This window comes from Balaenoptera borealis, assembly GCF_965194805.1.
Source record: "Balaenoptera borealis genome assembly, chromosome: 20".
Lineage (NCBI taxonomy): Eukaryota > Metazoa > Chordata > Mammalia > Artiodactyla > Balaenopteridae > Balaenoptera > Balaenoptera borealis.
In genome coordinates this window covers 13,312,756-13,333,003 of record NC_138879.1, presented here as the reverse complement: position 1 = coordinate 13,333,003, position 20,248 = coordinate 13,312,756, and the positions used below count along the sequence as shown (strand labels likewise).

The following is a 20,248-nucleotide window of genomic DNA, read 5'->3' as shown; positions in this document are numbered from 1 at the left end:
TGCCCTTCATCCACCGAGGTCTTGTCTGGTCTGAACGGCGGTCTGAACTGGTGGTCCCAACTGGGGGTCCGGCACTGACATACCCACGTCATGCTCAAAAGCACTGAGGGCCGTGGGGGCCAGGGTGCAGGCTTCCTCGGCCTCCAGGAGCTGGGGGCAGACCCTGCAGTGAGAGCCCTCCGCCAGCCTCCTGGGGTGCGAGCATGCTGGACAGAGGAGCGAGGGGGCCCTCTCAGGGCAGGGAGGTGCCTTCCCACCCTGCCCTTCTTCCCCTAATGCTGTGGGGAGGGCAGAGGACCGAGGGGGTGCCGGGATGTGCCTTGGCAGCACTTGTAGCACGTTGGGGGGTCACCTTGGAGAGTGAGAAAAGGCCGTCCATCCATTTCTGGGGGCAGGATGCAGTGTTCGGTGGGCAAAGCCCCAAGCCGGGCTCCCTACCGTACGTTCCCACTAGAGCTTTCAGGGCATTACTGACCCCAAGCTCCGGAGTCCCCATCTCGGTGAGGGGCCACCCCAGGGGCAAAGCCAGTTGAGGCCACGACAGGACCCCCGTGGGCCAGCGAGGACCTGGTGAGTCCAGGCCCGGCTCCCACCACAGCTGCACCTGCAGCTGCCCCAGTGTGGCAGTCCCAGCCCTTCTGAGCCCACTCTGTCATGCCACGTCTGTCTCAGCTGTGCAGGTGAGTGGAGCCCAAACACAGGGCAGGTGGAGCATCTTGGGGGTGACAGGGGAGATACCGAATTCCAGCCACAAAAGAAGAGAATCTGGGGAAGGTGGGGGGTCCACAGACCTGGGGTGTATCCGGCAGACAGGAGAGAGCAATGGGGAAAAGGCCCAGCACTTCAGCACGGGCAGGACCCACGAGGGGCCGCCCACAAGGAAGAGGGTCCCAGGGTGCTGGGCAGACAGGGGGCCGCAGGCAGGACTTGTAGGAGGTCCCTGGGGCCAGGGGGGCCCATCCTGATTGGTGAACGCCAGAGGACCCCAGCCTCGATGTCAGGGTGACTCAGGACATGTGAGCCCAGGTGTGGGCGGTGCATTCCGGCAGTGCTGGAACCACACTGGACTCTCCTGGCAGTGAGCTCAAAGGCAGCAGGTTACAGTGTAGTGTCAGGTGGCAGAGAGAAGAGGGAAAACACCTGAGTCAGGGGTGGCGAGCACAGAGAGAGACAGAGACAGAGGGAGAGACAGAGGGGGCGAGGGTGGGGAGAGAGCATGATCCCTCGTACATCAGTGAGAAAAACCACAACTGCCCTGTGGTCTCCACCTGTACAGAATCACTTAACTCTGAGATTCAGATAAAAGTTAAGAACCAGTTTTCTAAAACTGCAGGTAGACACATAACACAGCATTCTACACACAACTTTAGGGGGAATTCACAAGCACCCAGGCTGCCCAGGCACCCTACCAAGTCCCCTTGACCCCAGGTAAGAAGGTACCTGGGTGGTCTGTCTCCTGTAGATGTTGTAACAAATTCCCACAAACTGATTGTGGCTTAAAAACAACACAAGTTTATCATCGCCTGGTTCTCGAGTGTCGGCGGGGCTGGTTCCCTCTGGAGGCCCTTCCTCTGCCTCCACGGCCAGCACCCACTGTCGAGTCCCCACACTGCGCCTCTCTGGTTCTCTCTCTTCTGCCTCGTCTTCCTTACAAGGGTTCTTTTAAGGACCCCTGTGATGACATTAGGCCCACCAGAATAACCTCCCCATCTGATTAGCAATCTTAGTTCCATCTGTGGCTTTAACTCCCCTTTGCCATGTAAGGTAACACATTCACAGGCTCCAGGGATTCGGATGAGGACATCTTTGGGAGCCATTAGTCTGCCGTCCACAGTGGGTGAAGATGACAGACAGGATATGGACCACATACGTGGAAACATGGCCCAGACATCAGGGAGTCGAATGCGAATTGTTCCTTTGTTGTTTTCTCAGTGCTGACAGGAGGCAGAAAGCAAGGGGAAAGGTCACTTGGTGCACCATCCCTGTCCCTGTCCCCCACCCCTCCACCCCAGGGCCTTTGCACAGCCTGTTTTCTCCTCCCACACACCAACTCCTGCTTTCCTCAAGGGCTGGCTCAAACCCCACCTCGAACACCATGGTTAAAACTGCAGTTCAGCCACCCCCACCTGCCCACATTCTGCACCCCAGACCCATCTCTGCCCTTCTTTTCCCTTTGGACTAGTCGCCACCTCAGTGTGATTCAGCATCCGTGGGTTTACATACTGACAGTCGCCCAGCTCCCCCCCAGGGCAGGGTCCTGGTGCTGGAGCTGGAGGGAAAGACCTGCAGGTACATCTGACTCAGGGCCCCTTTCTTGCCCAGCAAAGAGGAGGCTCACAGAGACAGGGCGCGTGTCAGGCCAGCCAGTCCAGCCTGGGACATCCACCGGGGCCCTTGCCTGGGGCCAGCTGGCCACCAGAGGCCGGGACAGGGACACCTACATGCAGCAGTCTTGAGGTTCCCCTGGGTCTCAGTGGGTCACATGAGCGGGTGTGGGTCATGGCCAGCCCCTGGTGGCACATGACCCCTACACCTGTGGTCCATCCTACCCCAGCTCCTCCGGACAGGTACCGTGGTGCTGGAAATGAGGTCTGGGGCATGATGAGCAGCCCCCAGCTGGAGGCGGCAGGGTCAGCCTGACTCCCCAGGCAGTCGGGATGGGGGAGAGGTGAGTGGCCCCCTTGTATGGGGGTGCAGGGGCCTGAGCCCTCAGGGAGCCCAGATGAGCAGGAGGAGAGGGCCAGGGCCGGCGTCCCACGTATGTCTCTGGGATGGCACGGGATAGAGAGGAGAAGAAAGCACCCTCAGCACAGGGCAGTCGTCAGGAAGCAGAAGAGCTGCCCACAGACGCCATGACAGCCAAATGGCTCAGAAAGTGTTTACTGATCTTGATGTCGTTGGACAGGCCTGAACGAGCATGTCCAATGCTGCAGAGGCCAAGAGAATAAGGACACCCCTTGGGGTTTGCCAGGAGGAGGTGTTTCTGGGGTGGTTCCAGGGCCTTGGCCAACATGTGCAGGTTGTTCAGGATGGGAGGGAGCGGACACAGAGGGTGCGGGTGCGGGGCACAGCTTAGCAGGAAGAAGGTGGGATCCGGGGCACACTGGCCGGGACTCAGGGCTCCTACACGCCTCCCCTTCGACCTCTGGATGGAGCCACAGAGGAGGGCCGGCAGCTCCATCCACAGAGTGGCCGGGGCTGCCCGGAGCCAAGACAGAGGCAGTGGGCCGAGACCGCACGGCAGAGCTGCCACTCAGCCAGGACCCTCCGGAGACCCTCCGAGTGCCTGGTGTGGCCCCTCAGGGCTCCACGGTGTGTCAGAGAGTGGGCTGGGGTATGTAGGGGTCTCAGACCCCAAAGGGGGCTCTAGGCAGCAGGAAGGCACGGGTCGGAGGGAGGTAGGGGTTCTGTGCCCCCTCAGAAATGGTGACCTTTCCAGCTCCTCCCCAACACCCAGCGGCCCTGGACTGCTGCCGGTGCTCTGCTCGGCCAAGGAGAGGGAGCTCCGTGTGCCGGCACCAGGCACCCACCTGCAGGGCCGGACTCTCAGCGCCAGACCCCACCCTCTCCCCACCGTGTCCGACAAGCCCTGCTCTTCCTCCAGACTCTCACCAAGAGACCTCCACCCCCAGGCGCTTCCTACAAAGCTTCAGCCTCACATGGAGGGAACGCTGCTGTCCACCGGACATCAGCACGTGGGGTCAAGGTCCCGGATCCTCCTGGGGCAAATCCCCGCGTCCCTGTACCGACACGAGGAGGAACACCAGCCCCGAAACCCGACAATCTGGTTCTGCAGCACCCGCGTGCCCAACCAGCCCAGAAAACCCAAAGCACAAACCCAGGAGCGGGTCAGCTCCTCCCCCACCGCAGGCCTGGCACGTCTGCTGCTGTCAGAGGCATCCTTTTGGCATAAAGCGTCACAATCATTAGCCACAGTAGGACCTGTGCCTGTCACCAACCCTGTTGCTTCAGGTCATCACCCTGCTTCTTGTTGTGCAGGTATTGAGCACCTGCTTCCTGTTGTGACCTGCAGGAGCCCACAGACCTGAGCCAGCGCACACCTGAGGCAGGGCATGCCAGAGTTGGTGCACACCTGAGCTGGTACATGCCTGAGCCAGGGCACATCTATGTCAGCTCACACCTGAGCCAGGGCACAGCTGAGCCAGCATACAGCCCCTCCCCATGGTGTGCCTGAGTTTTCGGTGCAGTTGGCTCGGTGTTCCCTGACCGGTGTCAGCCTCTCCCAGGTCTGTTCATCTCAGCAGCTGCTTGGGAGGAATTGCAGGCTCAGGTCTGATTACATGACACCCCAGCTACGCCTGTACTGGGATGAACAGTGTCTCCCAAAACTCCTATCTATCCAGGACCTGTGAATGTGAACTTATTTGGAAACGGGGTCTTTGCAGATGTGATCAAGATGAGGTCTTACTGGATCACGGTGGGCCTCAATCCAGTGATTGGTGGATGTGTGAGAGAGGAGGGAAATGTGGACAGAGACACTCAGAGAGAAGGAGGCCAAAGGACGGCAGAGCAGAGACTGTGATGTGTCCACAGGCTGAGGACCAAGGACTGTTGGCAACACCACAACCTGGAAGAGACAAGGAAGGGTCTCCACCTGGAGCTTTTGGAGGGAACGCGGCCCTTGATTTTGGATTTCTGGTCTCCAGAACCATGAGAGAATAAGTGTCTGTTGTTTAAGCTCCTGGGTTGTGGTCATTTGTTTCAGCAGCTGCAGGACACTGACTCATCCTTGAGGATATGGGGCCCAGATCAGGCCCTGGGTATCTAGACACTTGACCTGAGCTCAGGCATTTGGGGGAAGCTGGATCTGGGTTAACAGGAAGGAGGAGGGCAGATGCTGAAGGGGATGGGGGTGGTCCACCAGGAAGGCAGGGGGTACATCTGGTAGAGGCCGAGCGTGGGAGTAACAGTCTCACTTATAGTTGGGCCCAGTGTGAAAGGTCCCTGACACCAGGGCCGTGGGACTCCCTCAGAGAAGCCCTGACGTGGGCCCCCAGGTAAGTGCCACACACCCCTGACCAGGGCCGAAGACAGACGCGCCACTGATCCGTCAGAGGCTGGTCTTTATTCCCTGGAATGGAAACAGCCTGCAGCCCCAAAATGACCATGGCTGGCAAAGTTCATTCTTTAAAAAGCAAAAACAAAATGAAAACCCATAGGCATTTGGCTCCATAAATTTCCATCATAAGAAACAACTTTGAATGGTACCCAAGCCTGGTGTCAGGTATCGGCTGTGGGCCTCGGCCCCCACACTTCACCCAACACACCAGCCAAATGCAGTGACTGCTGATGCTCAGAAAACAGTACGAAACGGCACACGAAGGCATTTTACGACACAGGAGTTTGCTTCCTATGAACATTTCTTTTTTAAAAAAAATATAATAACTTAGTTGGCATGTTACAGCATCTCCAATCAATCCATCAGGGAGTCCTTGGCCAGAACCAGCGTGTACCTCCCCAGCCGGAGCACCAGGCACCCACCCCAGTGTGAGTATCCATCGCTGCGGCAGCGGTCACCCAGCAGTCACTCTGTGCCTATCTCGCAGGGGTTCAGCCCCCTCTCCTCAGCGTCCCTGTACATCCTTTGGAAATCCTTGAAGCGCGGGGCGCAGCCGAGCCAGGCCTCCCCAAAGTGCATGTGGCCGGTGAAGAGAAACTCGCCGCGCCCAGGCCGGACGCCGCACTCCAGCAGCGTGGAGACGCGCCCCCGCCAGCCGCCACCCTCGCCCTCTGGGGCCGGCCGGAAGACCCTGCTCTTCTGCCGGTACAGCCGGCTCACGTTCAGGTGGATGGCTGACTCCTGCTGTTCCGGCTCGTGGGTGACATCCTGGATGGAGCCTCGGACGACTGCAGAGGAAGGAGACGGGGCGGGGGGGCGGGGGTGGTCAGTGGTCAGCGGGGTGCTGACCAAGCAGACAGCACGCGCCAACCTCCCACCCCCAGCAGCAGAACCGGGAGCTGACCCTGAACTCGGCCTTCCAGACATTTTCATTAAAAACCACAATCCACACGCAAGATGTTGCCTGGGGGTCGTCCCCGTCACACACACCGTCGTGGGCAGAGATGCTTTTCTACCAAGGGCCAGCCACAGAAGTGGAGAAAAATAGAAGATACGAATCACGTTGTGCACCAAGTTTTCAAGTTAAAACAAGAAAAGTCACTGCAGTTAATACTCAAGATGTGCCGCGGTTCCGTATCAAGATCAGACAGAAATGGTGAAGCTTACAGGGGAGGAAGGTGATGGGAAGGAGAAGGGCGGAGAAGGGCAGAGCAGGCACAAGTTCGGGGACACTGCCCGGCCCCAGATCCCCTCTGTGCAGGGCCAGCGAGAAGAAAGGGGTTGTACTTCCACCACCCAACTGCCCTGGGAGCCTGGGGGGCTCAGAGCCAGGTCCCGCTGGGCCGGCTCCATCGAACTCACCCTGAATGCTGCCACCCTTAACTCGAGAGCGTTTGTGCCAATATCACAAGCAGGCGGCTAAGTCCCTGATCCCAACCCTGGCCCCACCAGGGCCTCCAACGCCTGCTGTGCTGCCTGCAGGGGACCTGGAGGCAGGCAGGGCACGGAGGAGAGGCTAGAGCCAGGACTTAGACTCACGCACCAAGTAGGAAAATGCTCAGTATCACCTCGAATAGGAATTCCCACCTTAAATAGGAATTCCCAGCTCTCTCCCCGCCCTGCACACAGGTCCCTTCTCAGGCTGGGGTCACTCTAAAGAGCAGAAAGGAAGGCATTTTCCTGTGACTGCAATCAGTGATGGAAGTGGGGCCAAGCCCAGGGTCTTCAGCAGAGTCTCCTCCCCCCAGAGGGTTTAGTTCCCCCACGTGGCGGGAACCGCCAGCACACTCACCGAAGTCACTGGTACAGACAGCCAAGAGCACCTCAGTGTGGCTGCAAGGGCGGCACGGGGCTGTGGGGAGAGAACAGGGTCAGGAACAGGGTCAGGCGGGGCCAGTGCATGAACATGGGACCCTCCCGCCCACCGCATGTAGACCACACAACATAAGTCCTCTGACATCGGGAGCAACTGTCCAGGCCCCGCACCTCTGAAACCAGGGTGCCAAGAGCAGGTGGGACCTCGACCTCGGCTGCACAGATGGGGAGACGTCTCCAGGGGCCCCAGGCTCACCTGGGCCACCTGCAATGGCGTGAAAACGGAGGGAAAGTGCGGTTTTGTGTTCTATCACACTTAGCTCATTACTGTAGTCGTGCCGGGTAAACAACCCCTGGGCTCATGTGTAAATGGCTCTTTGGCGCCAAAACCAACCCGAGCCGATCTGAGGCCACGTCCCTGGCACCAGCCTGGCCGAGAGCCTCACACAGCCTCTGTGGCCAGGCCCCAAAATGCCAGGGCCTCCCACTCACATTGCCTGCCCCCACGGTCCCATCTGCCACCAGGATTCCACAGGGGTCAAGGCACTGCCCAGAAGGACCAGGTGACCCTGCTAAAGGCACTGGTGGGCATGAGGGACATGTCCACCTGCTTCAGCCATGGGGTCCTCGTCTAACCGACAGGACCAGGTGGTCACCTCCAAACACCTCCAGACACCTTTCACAGCAAGCCCAGTTCACAGGGTCCCCTCTGAGACTCCCCAGACCTGGGCGGGGGCTGATTACTCCAGACAAACCAGTCCTTCTTGGTGGACCTCTGCCCCCCCAGTACAGCTCTCACCCCACCCTTCACCTACTGCCTCAGACTGGCGTAAGGCCTCCAGAAAGGCTGGGGGGAGACAGAAACCTCGAGGCTCTGGGGACTCCCCAGGACCATGGCACTCCTAACTCAGCGGTGGATTTGGGGAGACACAAGTTTATTATTTGGCTCTGACGTTGCACGTTTCCTCACCTATTTCTAGTTTCTAGGGTTGGGCCCAAATTCCCTAACAACAGAAATGTTAGGCGTGAACTCTCACTAGGACAAGTTGCCCTCTGCCTTTTCATGTTCTGAAGGCCCCACAAAGTCCCCAGGATTGGCACTCACTGGGCCTGGATGAAGCTACAACTGTCAGCTCACCTGGCCAGCTGCCCTCGAAGCCCCTGAGCCGGGTTGAGTTGTCACCTGCCCAGGGGCTGCAGTGACTCGGGGGCCCTCGAGGAGACAGGGAGATGCACAGGGGAACAGGAGGGGCCTCCGGGACCTGGAATATGTGGGGGGGCAACAGAGACCCTGGAGTCTCTGGTGTCCTGGGACCCCTTGCGGATGGACACAAGCATCCAGAGCAGCAGCCCTCCCGTCCTGCCCCCAGGCGGGGGTAGATGTGCACGTCCCAGGCTAGTCCAGCGAGCCCATGACTCCTGCCCCCAGGCGGGGGTAGATGTGCACGTCCCAGGCTAGTCCAGCGAGCCCATGACTCCTGCCCCCAGGCGGGGGTAGATGTGCATGTCCCAGGCTAGTCCAGCGAGCCCATGACTCACGGGCGCTTCTGTTAAGTTATCAGGAAAAAGGAGAAGCCGCAGAACAAGAACAGCCTGTCGGATGCATCTGAAGCACCTGAGAGCACCGAGCGCCTCCCTCCCCAGCTCCAAATCCGGAGCCTTCTACCCACCTGTGGCTTTCTGTCACGAGTGTGGACCCCCAGCCTCAAGGCCTTTCTTAAAAAAGAGGGTGGCCAACTGGGGGTCCCCTACTTCTAACCCGCTGGGGGCCTGCTGCCCACGCTGGGCCTGACAGAGACCCCAGAGTGAGGAAAAGGGGGAGCACAGCCCTGCAGACATCGGGGAGGCTCACATCCCACAAGAGGCGGTGTTTTATTCCGGCCTGTGTGCCGAGGGGCCCACGGCAGTGGGGAGACTTCCCGTCCTGGCGGCTCCCCCAGTGCCCACCGGGTCAGAGGCCCCCGCCTGGGGCCTCGGAACCAGGCCACGCGAGCTCCAAGCGTGGGTGAACGGGAGGCAAGGTCCGCACAAGCTCTTTAGAAGCTGAGACAGGCCCAGGCCACAAACCGTGGTCGAAACCCAGGCCTGGGTGCGTATGATCACCAAGCCCTGGAGCCTCGAGCTCTCTGTGCGTTGTCGGCCCCGGACCTCAGCTGACCACTGGGGAGAAAGGTGGCGTGAGCTTGTCCTGGGCTCCCTGCCCTGACTCGCGCCCAGTCCCACGCAGGATGTACGAGGACCCCGGTGGGCCTGGGGGCAGGCGGTCAGCAGCCTGCAGACCCTCCCGCCCAAAGCTTCAGCGAGCCGGTGCCATTGACAGCTGAGTTAACAAAGCCCCCCGCGAGACTCTCTTATGACTCTGAGCTTTATGAAGTGTAGGCACCTTTGTGGAGAACCCAGGCTGTGGACGCCAAGAGAAGCAATCTGGAAACAATTATTAATCGGAGTTAGGCTCGTGGAGGCTGAGTGGAATGCGCTGGTTTCTGACACATCGAATCTTGTTTCCTTGTGGGGAAGATGGGGAGGGGGCAGCCCAGGGGCTGGGTGGAATTCTGGCCTGTGGTTCTTGGAAAGGGGAGGGCTGGGATGTGGATGTCGGGAAGATTACTCTGGAATATGCATAAAATGAACTGAATGAAGTAGGAAAAAAGAGGGTCAGGGAGACCAGCCGGGGGCTGCAGCAGGGATGCAGGTGAGAGCGGCAGGTACAGGTGGGGAGGGCGGCACCCCTCTGTCAGGCCCTGGGTAGCCCGATGCCCAGGAGAAGTTTGTAGATGGTGGGATGCTGGTCTGGTGGGTGAGACTGCCCAGGTAAGGATGACTGGAGTGGACACGATGTGTGAGACACCCTCTGGGGTCTTCAGTGCAGCCGCGACAGGCGGTGAACGAAGCATTTTAACAGGGAGGGGAGGAAAGGGAGCAACGTTGCCAGAATGTGAGCGGTATTCGCTGAGCAGAGAGCCTCCTCTGATCATCATGACAACCCTGCACTCACCCCAACTCCAGGCCACAGGCTGACATCGCCCCAGGGGACCCTGTGGGACCTGGCCGGGGCTGGTCGCCCCCTGCGAAACCCCATCTCCCACGTGCGGGCACAGGGAACGCTTAGCCTCACCAGCTATCTCCCCCGCACCCACTCCCCTCCCTCCCTCTTCCTGGTGAGGAAGCCAGAGGAGTCACACCTTCCACCCCCAGAGTCCTGAGCTGGGTAAGATGAAAAGTAATTTTACAATGATTACAGGGGCTGGAAAAGCACTGGTGCAGGAATCTAAACGAACCTTAGGGAAACAATTAATTAAGTTCTCTCCTTTACTGTTTCCAGGAAATAACGAAGTTTCTTGTCACTTCTGAACGTTGCTGTTTATGTCCCACGGCCCATCAAGGCCACCCCTAAACTCTAAGGTGTCCAAGTGGGATCCCAGCTGGGGTCTGCACCTCCCAGGCCCCCCAAAGGGATCATTCACCCCTGGCTCATCAACAGAGTGGTTTCAAAGGGGATGGGGAGATGAAGCACATCAGAAACTGTGGAACCCAGGCCACCCCACCCAGCGCCCATGAGCAGCGATGGGAGTCACTTCTGGGCCTTCATGGCCGGCACAGGGGCAGGTCCTCTTGCCCCCACTCCCCTCTGGCTGTGGGCCTAAAACACCCCTGTCCACCCCCCCCACCACCTCACCTGCACACCGGGGGCCTGCTCTGGGTGGACATCACACAGAGCCCAAACCCCAGAGCGTGGATGTGGCCAAGCCTGTGAGCCCCTGCTTCTCAGCCCCTAAGTAGTAAAAGAACATGCTGGAATCCAGGGCCCCCCTGAGCTGCCTCAGGAGAACCACAGAGACGGGGTCTGCATCTGTCCCCTAGAACCAGACCGAGTAACACCCCCGCCCTCCCTCTTTGGCCACCCTAACGCATCCCCCAGCCCACTGGGCAATGGGGGTCCTGGTGGTGCCTGTTTCCCCAGGTGTGCTGGAACCCTGGGGAGGATGGTCCAGACAGCCTGGCCAGGTCCACAGTGAGGCTTCAGCACACAGTGCAGGTGTGGCCTGGAGCTTCTTCCATTAGTGAGTTGCATCTGGCCACTTGCCTGCCTTTTGTATCCTGCCAGATTTTTCCAGCGCCAGAGGAAGAAGTGCCGTGTTACTCAGGTGTCTGGCGAGGCCCTCGGAGGAGGGGGAGGGCGGGGGAGCAGGTCCTCCCCTTCCTGCCACGTGGCAGCCAAATCCCGAGTCCCCAGGGGGCTGAAGTCCCACTGCCACCCGCCTGCCCCTCTGTCTCTGCCTGCCTCTCCGTCCTGGCCTCTTCTTGCCTGTTGGTGAGTCCCACTCCATATGAGGAAGCTGATTATGCAACACGATGGACACGAGGCTGACATGCTCACCATAAACACTCCCTGTGGAACCACCCAGAGCTGCGGCAGGTGAGCAAGTCTCACGCACACCTCTCCTTCGGGATCCGAGCCCACGGTGCCTCTTTAATTTCATATCAACACAAACTGGAACTCGTGATTCATCAGTGAGGGAGAAGGCTCATCCACCTCCCCAGCAGGTCGGGTCACGGACATGTGCTCACCTCCACGGCACACACACCGGGGCTTCGGCTTCACTGGGGTCTCCCCACTGCAGCCAGGGCCAGACAGGAGAGCGCTGCCATCTGAGAGCCCGCCTGGTCAGGGGGAGGTCACTGCTGCCAGATGGCCGGCACCAGCATTCCACATTACGTACCCATTCCTTTGGCATTAAAAGCTTAGGGGCCCATCCCCGGGGAGAAGGGACGCACCAGACTCCCTGATCCCTGCTGCCCTTGCCTCCTTCAGGACAGAGAGGTGCTAGGTCTGCAGCTCCCAGACCCCAGGAGCCTTTTGTATCTCCATCTCAAGTTCTGACAGTCACTGTATCTGTGCTGCCCCAGGCCAGCGCCCCGGCCACTGGGCAGATGGACAATCACACCCCACCATCCTCAGGGTCTCCGGGATCCCTGTGAGCCCCAGATTTAAAGAGGCACCCCAGGGCCAGGCAGGCGTATGTCTGGGGGATCAAGGGCACCCCAGCAGCCCAACGTCCAGCCACAGCCACGTGTCCTGTGTGGTGCCCCAGCCAGACGACCTACCCCATCACACGGGGCCTTCTCCCTGCAACCCCACGGGCCTCTCCCAAACCCACTCACTGCCCTAGCCTGGAAACGTAGACCTGGGGTCTGGGAGCACAGACCGTGCCCCTAGGGAGGGGGAACGAAACAAAGTCTCAGGTCCCTAGGGCTGAGCCACAGGCTCTGAGTCACCCCGGGTGGTGACCCCACTGTGGATTTTCCACCAGAGACTCTGGTCTGTGCCAACGGGAGCACTCAGGTGGCAGCACGGAAAGCACCTTATGCCGTGGCCTCCAAGAATCTGGTGGGAGCCTCACATCAAAGTGGAACAAAGCTCCAGCCGGACAGAACATGTGACCAGCAGCCGAATGGCCTCAACCCATCAACATTTTAATCGGTAAAAGGAATGTTAGCAAGTTCCTAATATCTGCCCCATCAGCCAACTATCACCATGGCCAGAAACATCGAATTTGGTGACTGGGTTTTTCCAGATTTTGGTTTTATTGCGAGTTTATCTCTAGCGTCCCCCCCCAACCCCTGCCAACGAGCCTGGTGATCACTCGCTGGTCATCAAGATAAAGGCTGTTGTGGTTAAAGTTTTATTCAAGTCCTGGGGTTTATAGCAGCTTTCAGCATTCCTGATGGGGTCCTACCCAGGCAGGCACAGGGGCAGGGGGGAGGGGTCCTACCTGGACAGTCAGGCCCTGGCGGGGAGGGGTCCTACCTGGGCAGTAATACATTGAAGCTCTATAACAGACCAGTTTAGTTTGAGAGAGATTTAAGGTTTTGAAAACTCATCTGAGCCAAGAACACAGAACAATAAAATGTAGATAACCACTCAGGAGAAAGTCTGCATTTCAAATCCTAGTAGGTCTGGTTTTTTCCAATGGAAGATTTTATTCACTAAAATGTGGAAATTATACTATTTTGGGGGGCTGGCCGAGCCCTCAAACCAGGTGTTTCCACCTCAGCAGTGCTGACACTTGGGGATAAGGCATTCTTCGTGTTGGGGTGTCCTGTGCTGACACCTGGGGACGGGTCATTACCACGTTGGGGTGTCCTGTGCTGATGCCTGGGGCCAGGTCATTCTCCGTGGTGGGGCTGCCCTACAGACTATGGGGTGTAAACAGCATCCCTGCCTCGCCTCCAACACTCGATGCCATAGCGCCCCCCACTGACCATCATCCTGGCTGGTCACCGCAGAAACAGCCTTCCTGGAACCTGCCCCCACGATTACCCAAGCTCACACCTTCCCCTTGGGAGGCATCTTCCTACCAACTAGCTTTGGAATTGAAGCAGATGGTGCACCTGAGCCCCGCCTCCCCCCGCCCCATGCGCTCGGACCCCACGAGGTCATCTGTGCCTTGCAGCAAGGGTTGCACCTGGCCTGGTTGTCCCTAACTAAAAGACAGGACCCTGAGTTTTCCCTGTGTGAGAGCTCTTGGGGCCACACACTCCTCTCTGCCCACAGAAGTTTCCAGAGACCAACACTGCCTTCCACACAGGGCCCCACAAAGCTGTCTGCTGGCCTCAAAAAAAAAAAGGAAGGAAAATCTAAAGCCAACTCACCAGCCCTCGGCCACCCAGAGACTCCCTCCGGGACCTCACCTGAGGTTCCCAGATCATCACAGCCACTCAGCGCCCTGCATGGCACGGTGCTGGTGCCCTCACTGACACCCACAGATAAAACGGCTTGTGAACCTGGGAATGGCTCACAATTCAGGACATCCCAGCTCTGCATGGCTCTGGAACGTGAATCAGCCTCAACTTCCACCCAAAACTCAATGTTTCAGGGACTGCAGCCGACGCCAAAAACACTCGGCCAACTCGTGTGTCAGAAGAAATTCTGGGGCAGTTTGGATGGTGACAGCACCCATTTCAAATCACAGTCAAAATTGGTCCAGGGGAGAAGAGCATATTACGGGCCAGGACCGTGTCACAGCTCTGCTCTGACCCGTGGCCATCGTCCCAAGTCCAAACTGCCCACAGCACTAACGGGGCACCTGCTCCCGGGAGGGCCCCTCGGCCACCTTCAGGCAGACCTGCCAGGCCTGAAGCACGGACTCGAGCAGCATGTTCAGAGGCTGTGCTGAGGTGTGGGCGGGAGATGATCGGGGGGTCTGGGAGACGGGAGAGGACCCCTGAGGCCACCACCCCACCCTGGGCACCACACTCACCTGACAGGGTGTGCAGGTCCGGCCCCGCATGCCGGCTGGTCAGCTCGTACTGGAAGCCCGTGGTCCTCCTGCTGATGTCCTGCTGGGGCGTCGCCTCCACGAACAGGCCACCCTGCTCGAAGCTGAAGCACGGGGCCTGGCCGGGCCCGAGGTCCCCGTCCCGCACCAGCAGTTTCAGTTCTCCAGTCTTTTCCAAATAAATATTGGCCCCCGACGAGCCCCTGAGGGGCTTGATGCACAGAGTCAGGTGCCGGGAGGGCGAGAAGGTGTTGGGCCGCAGGTTCACGATGAGCGCACCGGTCGGGTACATCCACTCGACAGTGCCCGCGGAGCAGCGCAGGTACACCTGCTCCACCTCCTTCCTGTGGGCCTCGTGCGTCAGTCCGCTGTGGACGGGGAGACTCGTCAGCCGGGAGACGCCTGCTCGGGCGTCCGAGCACCCCTCACCCACAGGCAGACTGGCACCGTCTCCACCCTGCAGCTCAGGGCCCATCTCCAGGCAGGGGTGGCCACACGGCCTCCCCCGCCCAGTTCCTTCCAGCGCACCGGCTCCGAGCGCTCTGGTAAGTGTGGGAGCTTCTGGCTCCCAGACGCTCTCACCACCTGGACACTCTGTTGGCCTCTGAGCCCGTGTCCTTGGGAAACCCCTGAACAGGGGCAGTGATGGGTGCAGTGGAGGTGAAAACCAAGGAAAAGATGGCTCTTCCAAAAAATAAACAGGGAAACACCAGTGGGACTTCGGCACCAGCCCAAGTTCCAGATAACCAAATGAAGGCCAGGAAATGTTGGTAGATTCCCACTGAGTGTGAAAACCAAGGAGCAGATTCAAGTTACAGGAGGCACGCTGGAATGCAATGCACATATAATAAATAATGCACTCCAGGGAGCAGCTTTTAAACGAACTGGGAATGTTAGCAATTTGGGGGGGGGGGTTGTGTAGGTTGTTGGTGAGTTTTGTCTTCAGGATCCCCGTTAGGCACAGTGTTCATATTTTCCTTACGGTGATGATTTGACTGCTTTTTCATTCATTTGCAAACCTGAAGACCCTGCGTTGCCAATCATATTTTTTTCAAAACAAACACAAATATCATCAAAGCAAGATGCAAAAGTAAAGTAAAGGTTCTCCACAGGGAGACACGGGAAGGAATTGTGGAAAAGCAAAGGGAGGGGGACACAAAAGGTCCGCAGATAACCTGTCTTCCCGATGGGGACTGCTGGGGAACCCAGTGGGTTTCACTCCTAATAAATGCCAAACAGGAAAACATGAAGTGTGCTATGCTCTTGGGGAGGCAGGTCTTGAGTAAGTCATAACATTATGTTTTCGAGAAATTGAAACCATCAAAAACGTTCAAGTTTCCCCTACTCAAAACTGTAATGTAAATGTCAGCTTGTGGTAACGGTTACGTCATAAACACCAAGCAGCCCGGGAACTCAACGGTGACTTCAACTAAGTGTTTTATTACATGAAATTTGGTTCTGATCAGATCTCAGACAGGTTCACCCACATTCTTAGGATTTTTATGTGAAATAAACAATACTATATTCAGAGCCCTGGCCTGAGTGAGTTACCAGAAACCTTTTCCGCGGAGGAGAAAACACATAACATATGGTTTGCATTTACTGTTGGTGACTCACGCTCCAGGCCCCGAAAAGCCTCACTTTTCATACAACGGCCAGCTGCAGGCTAGGGCTGCACAGTCACCCTGCAGACCACATCAGAAGGAGGTGTCAAGGAGGTGGATTCCCTCCTCACTCCACTCCCCACCCCCAAGGCCCTGGGTCATGAGCAGCCTGGCCTCAGACAGCTAGCAGGGCCGCACACACAGAACAGACTTAACAAATTACAGTCACATAAAACTCACACAAGCTCATCTGACACATAGGAGGGGATGGGCATAATTATAGTGCTGGGTGACAAAATTAGACTAAATGGTGTGTGGTTGCCACAGATGACTATAATCAACTCTGCTCTTATGCAGCCAAACAAACTTTATCACAGTGTCCCTTCTCTCCTGGCTCCAGCCTTGAGGGGCAGCTGGACACTTGCGCCATGCCCAGGCACCAATCTTCAACTCTCTCTCCCAAAAAAACCACCCCATCCAAGGCTTCGCTTCCCTCTTGGTGGGAGGAGGGGGACCTAGGGGTTGAGGGAGTGGAGAACTCACACCAGAGGCTGTGGGTACCTCTCACGAGGTTGCCTTAACCCCAACAGTGGAGGGTGAAATGGGGAGGCCCACCCTCCACCCGCGTCTTGGCAGGGGCAGAAGGGGCCCTCGTGGGGACAGATGGCCAGCCCATGCTGCCCAGGGGGAGGCGGACCTGAGGCTGGGGGCTGCCATCCACCAGCCTGAGTACATGACCACGTGCATCCATTTACTCACAAGTCACTCGCCTAAAAGAGGACTAGGAACGAAACGACAGTGGACACATGAGAAATAAAGCGCCCATCACTTCACCCTCTAACAGGTCCAGCCCGTCCCCGGAGCCTGCATGGGCCCTGCTCTGCCTCTTCTCTCTCGTTCTGCTAAAACATCGGGACCAACAAGACTCTCACTAAGCACCCAACACAGGAGTGTCCACACTCTCATCAGAGCAAGAGCTCCATTCAGACAGACACCTGCTCAGCAAAAGTGCTGGAGACGCAAAAACACACCACGTCAGTAATGGTCACTGATGATGGTATGTTACAATTTTCACATGACATGCAAGTGACATCCTAACTAAGAAAAATGAAATAACTGCTTTCTGATGTTATGACAAAGCTACAGGATGCAGAAAAAAAACTGTGGTTCTATTCAACCTTAGGAAACCGAGAAGACTGATTTGATCTTGGATTATTTAAACTGAATTAATGCATTAAAAAAAAGAGTCGGCAAGTGTCACCCCCCAGGAGGACACACCTGTGGAGTACCTTTATGGGAAAGATGGCAAATTCCAAGTCGCTATGGGGACTGTCTGACAGGGTCAGTGTGGTGGCAGCAGAGCCCACACCACTCACACCCATAGCCTGGCTCAAACCCTGAGTCACCAGAAGGAAGTGATGGTCTCTTTTTGACTAAAGTCAGGAAGAGCTTCTGATCAAGGGTGAAACCAAAAGGCTCTCCTGCCTGGAGTTACTTTTCATTTCCCCACCTTGCAGGAGAGATAGCCCAGGTGTGACATAACCGGCAATGCCCAGCCCATTGCAGTAGGAAAGTTCATGGTCCACCTTTACGACCAGGGCCTAATAAAGATAGGGCACGTCCTGCCCCTGCACAGGGAGAGGGATTTCAAAACCTTCTACTTAATTGCTTGGAAACACCCAGAAACACATTAGGCCTGTCAAATGTGAGTGGCCAGTGTCATAAAAAACAACCCCCTTCCTATCAGGGGATCAGAATCCACCCGGCACATCAGGGCTTGCACCACCCTGTGCTGTCTTTAGAACGGCTCATAAAAAGTCGTAAATGCTATAGAGTCAGCAGGCAAACCAGCACACCAGAGTAAGAATCTGTCAGCTGATTTGTGAAAAAAAAATGATAACTGGGGGCAGCAATTACAATGCAAAGGGGGCTTATGCTCCAGGAATGTGACCTGGCCCTGTCTCTGCTTCAGATCCCGCCCACAGCTCCTACAGCCACTGCAGCCGCCCTTGGCCGGGTTCTGCCTTTGGGTTGAGTGGAGGACACTGGAGGGTGTCCAAGTCCAGGGGTCCATTGGCAATGACGGAGGGAGAGGGGCCCTTCTTCTCCAGGTAGATAAGAGGATGCACAGGAACAGGAAGGTGAAGGGATTCCTCTACCCCCTGCAAACACCTGCGTGGTGCAGGAGCAGGTTGGCCCCCTGACCAGTCCTCGCTCACAGCTCCCTCTGGGCTCCAGGGGAGGTATCCTCTTCCAGGCACATGGTCCTCCAAGAATGTGAAAAGGATGTCAGCTCCTCCTCTGGAAACTCAAGCTCACAGGGTGGGACTGGGTTTCTGTTTTTGATCTGCTGAAGGAGGACACCCCAAGGCCTCAGTTTGGGGATGCACTGATTCATCCAGCAGAGGCTGCAAAGCAGGGAGTTTAATTACCAGCGAGGGGGAGAGGGCAGCCCCAGAAGAGTGTGTCAGAGTCAGAGGCTCCCCGCCAGCTCTGTGCTGGCGCCAGCATTCTCCGGGCCAACCCTCCCCCAGAGCTCCGATCTGCCACTCAGGGCTCCAGTCTCAGCTCTACCACCCCTGCTGTGGTGTGAGCTGGGAGAACTTCTGCAGCAGGGAGGGTGGGCAACACCAGCCCAAGCTCAGGAGCCCAGGACCTTCACTCTAGGAGGCTGGGAAGCGGAGAGAAGGGAGCAGGGTAATTGCCAGTTTCCACAGAGAACTGGGTCTGTACGTATCCAAGAGGACCAGCAACTGCCCTGCTGACGCAGAACCCAGCAGAGTGGCACAACACTTACCTTCTCGGAAAAAACTGTCTTCACTCAAAATAACCCCGTGACACCCCACAGCATGAGGTGTCTGCCAGCGGGAGTCTTCCCATCAGAAGGCAGGGACTTAGGGGCCCTGCACGGTGGGACACCGGGACACACCCAGACCTAAGGGCAGCCCCGGCCCATAGCGTTTTCGGAGAAGAAGACGCTAGCGTCTCCCTCTGCAAACTCCTGAATCCGCCGCAACTGCCGAAGCCCGAGCAGTCTTCTCCGACAGCGAGGTGCCTGGCTCGGGGCCGGCGCCCTGGCGGACGGAGGTTCTCTGCGCCCTTACCCCCACCCCCGCCCACGCTTGTGACTTGCCTGTCACACTGCAGTTTTTTTTAAAAAGTCCTCGGCTGCCTGCCTTGGCAGAGGGCGTGAAGGGGGGTCGCAGAGCCCAGCGCGCGCTGCCAAGGGCGGCCTGACCTTCACGGGGCGGGGCGGGGGGCTCCGCCAGGCCCCGAACTCGCCCCGCGCAAGGTGCCCGCCCGCGGGTCTCCGCCCGCACCGACGTGGTCAGTGTGCGGTTAGCGCCAGGGCCCCCGCTCCGACCACCGGAGCCGCGGCTCCCTCCTGCGGACCCGTCCGTCCCTTCCCGCTCGGCCCTGAGCGCAGGCCCGGCTCCTCCCGGCCCGGGGCGCGCAACTCCTCGCCGAGGGCAGAGCCCGGGAAGGGCCAGAAGGCCGACCCCCGCCTGCCCCCAGTGAGGGGTCGCGGGATCCGGGCTGCGGCTCTCGGGGAATCAAGTGGGGAGCGGCGCGGTCCGGCGCGGGGCGAGCGGGCTGCTGGACCCGACTGACACCACTGCGCTGCAGGCGCGCCTCCCCCTGGGCGTCCGCCGGGCCAGGGGACCGGGACGCCGCGGGCTCTTTTGTTCTAAAACCGGGGGCGGGGGAGGGCGGGGACGGCACTCAGCCTGGAGAGCGGGCCCCCGAGCCCCCGCGCGCTCGGCCCGCGGGGAGGGGAGTGGACCCAAGGGCTGGGGTCGCGCCGCGCGAACTCACCTCCCCTTCCAGCTGCACAAGTCGCTCGAGTACTGCGCGCCCGCGCCGCCCAGCAGCACGGCCAGCAGCAGCAGCAGCGGCGGCGGCCCAGGGCCCGGGGCGGGGGGCCTCGGCCACAGCTGCCCCGTGCGCCCCCCGGCCGCCCGCGCCGCGCCCCGCATGCTCTGGCTCCGGCTCGGCCGCCGGCCCCGCGTCCGCGCCCACCGAGCAGACCCTCGACCCGGCGCTGCCAAGCGGCCGGGCTTCGAGTCCAGGCGGTCAGGTCGCGCGCCCCCCGCGCCCCCAGGGCGGCTGTCCGCCCATCCCCGCCGGAGCCGGGGCCGCCCGAGCCGCTGGAGCCGCTGGAGCCGGGCGCGGACCTCCGCCCCCGCCGCCGCCGCCTGAGCCTCTGAAGTCTGCGAGTCCGCGGTCCCGGTCTGCTCAGCTGGGGGGCGGCGCCCGCCCGGCCGCTCCGCCCCCGCGCGCCGGAACTCCGCCCAGTGCGCCTGAGCCCCGCGCCCAGGGAGCCCGGCTGGACGCGGCGGATACCGGAGTCAGCGGCGTGGCGGGGACACTAAGCGCCGGGGGGCGTGTGGCCCGGGGGTGGGCCAGGCTAGGACGCCGCGGAGAGGAGAGGGCCGCGTGAGGGACTGGGAGAAGGGTCCGGGAGAGAA

At 59.0% G+C, this 20,248-nt stretch overlaps 1 protein-coding gene across 2 annotated transcripts; it reads right to left on the bottom strand.

The window, feature by feature from the left end:
- Window positions 1-5,363: 5,363 nt before the first annotated feature.
- On the bottom strand, window positions 5,364-19,995 carry METRNL (meteorin like, glial cell differentiation regulator). Of its 2 annotated transcripts, XM_082374281.1 has the most exons (4): window positions 19,596-19,992; window positions 14,158-14,543; window positions 6,873-6,932; window positions 5,364-5,868 (listed from the first exon to the last, which is right to left on the bottom strand). In XM_082374281.1, the coding sequence occupies exons 1-4, from the start codon at window positions 19,754-19,756 to the stop codon at window positions 5,546-5,548; spliced, it is 930 nt and encodes a 309-aa protein (XP_082230407.1). In that variant the 5' UTR covers window positions 19,757-19,992; the 3' UTR covers window positions 5,364-5,545. The 2 variants fall into 2 exon arrangements, with proteins under 2 accessions (XP_082230407.1, XP_082230408.1); XM_082374282.1 differs by lacking the exon at window positions 6,873-6,932 and having other exon boundaries at window positions 19,596-19,995.
- Window positions 19,996-20,248: the final 253 nt, after the last annotated feature.

Excerpts from the sequence above, each read along its gene's own strand:
- METRNL (XM_082374281.1), bottom strand. The coding sequence starts at position 19,756 with ATGCGGGGCGCGGCGCGGGCGGCCGGGGGGCGCACGGGGCAGCTGTGG. Across the intron at positions 6,933-14,157 it reads GGACCTGCACACCCTGTCAG|CCCCGTGCCGCCCTTGCAGC; the intron begins GTGAGTGTGGTG and ends CTCTCCCCACAG. Across the intron at positions 5,869-6,872 it reads TGTCTGTACCAGTGACTTCG|TCGTCCGAGGCTCCATCCAG; the intron begins GTGAGTGTGCTG and ends CTTCCTCTGCAG.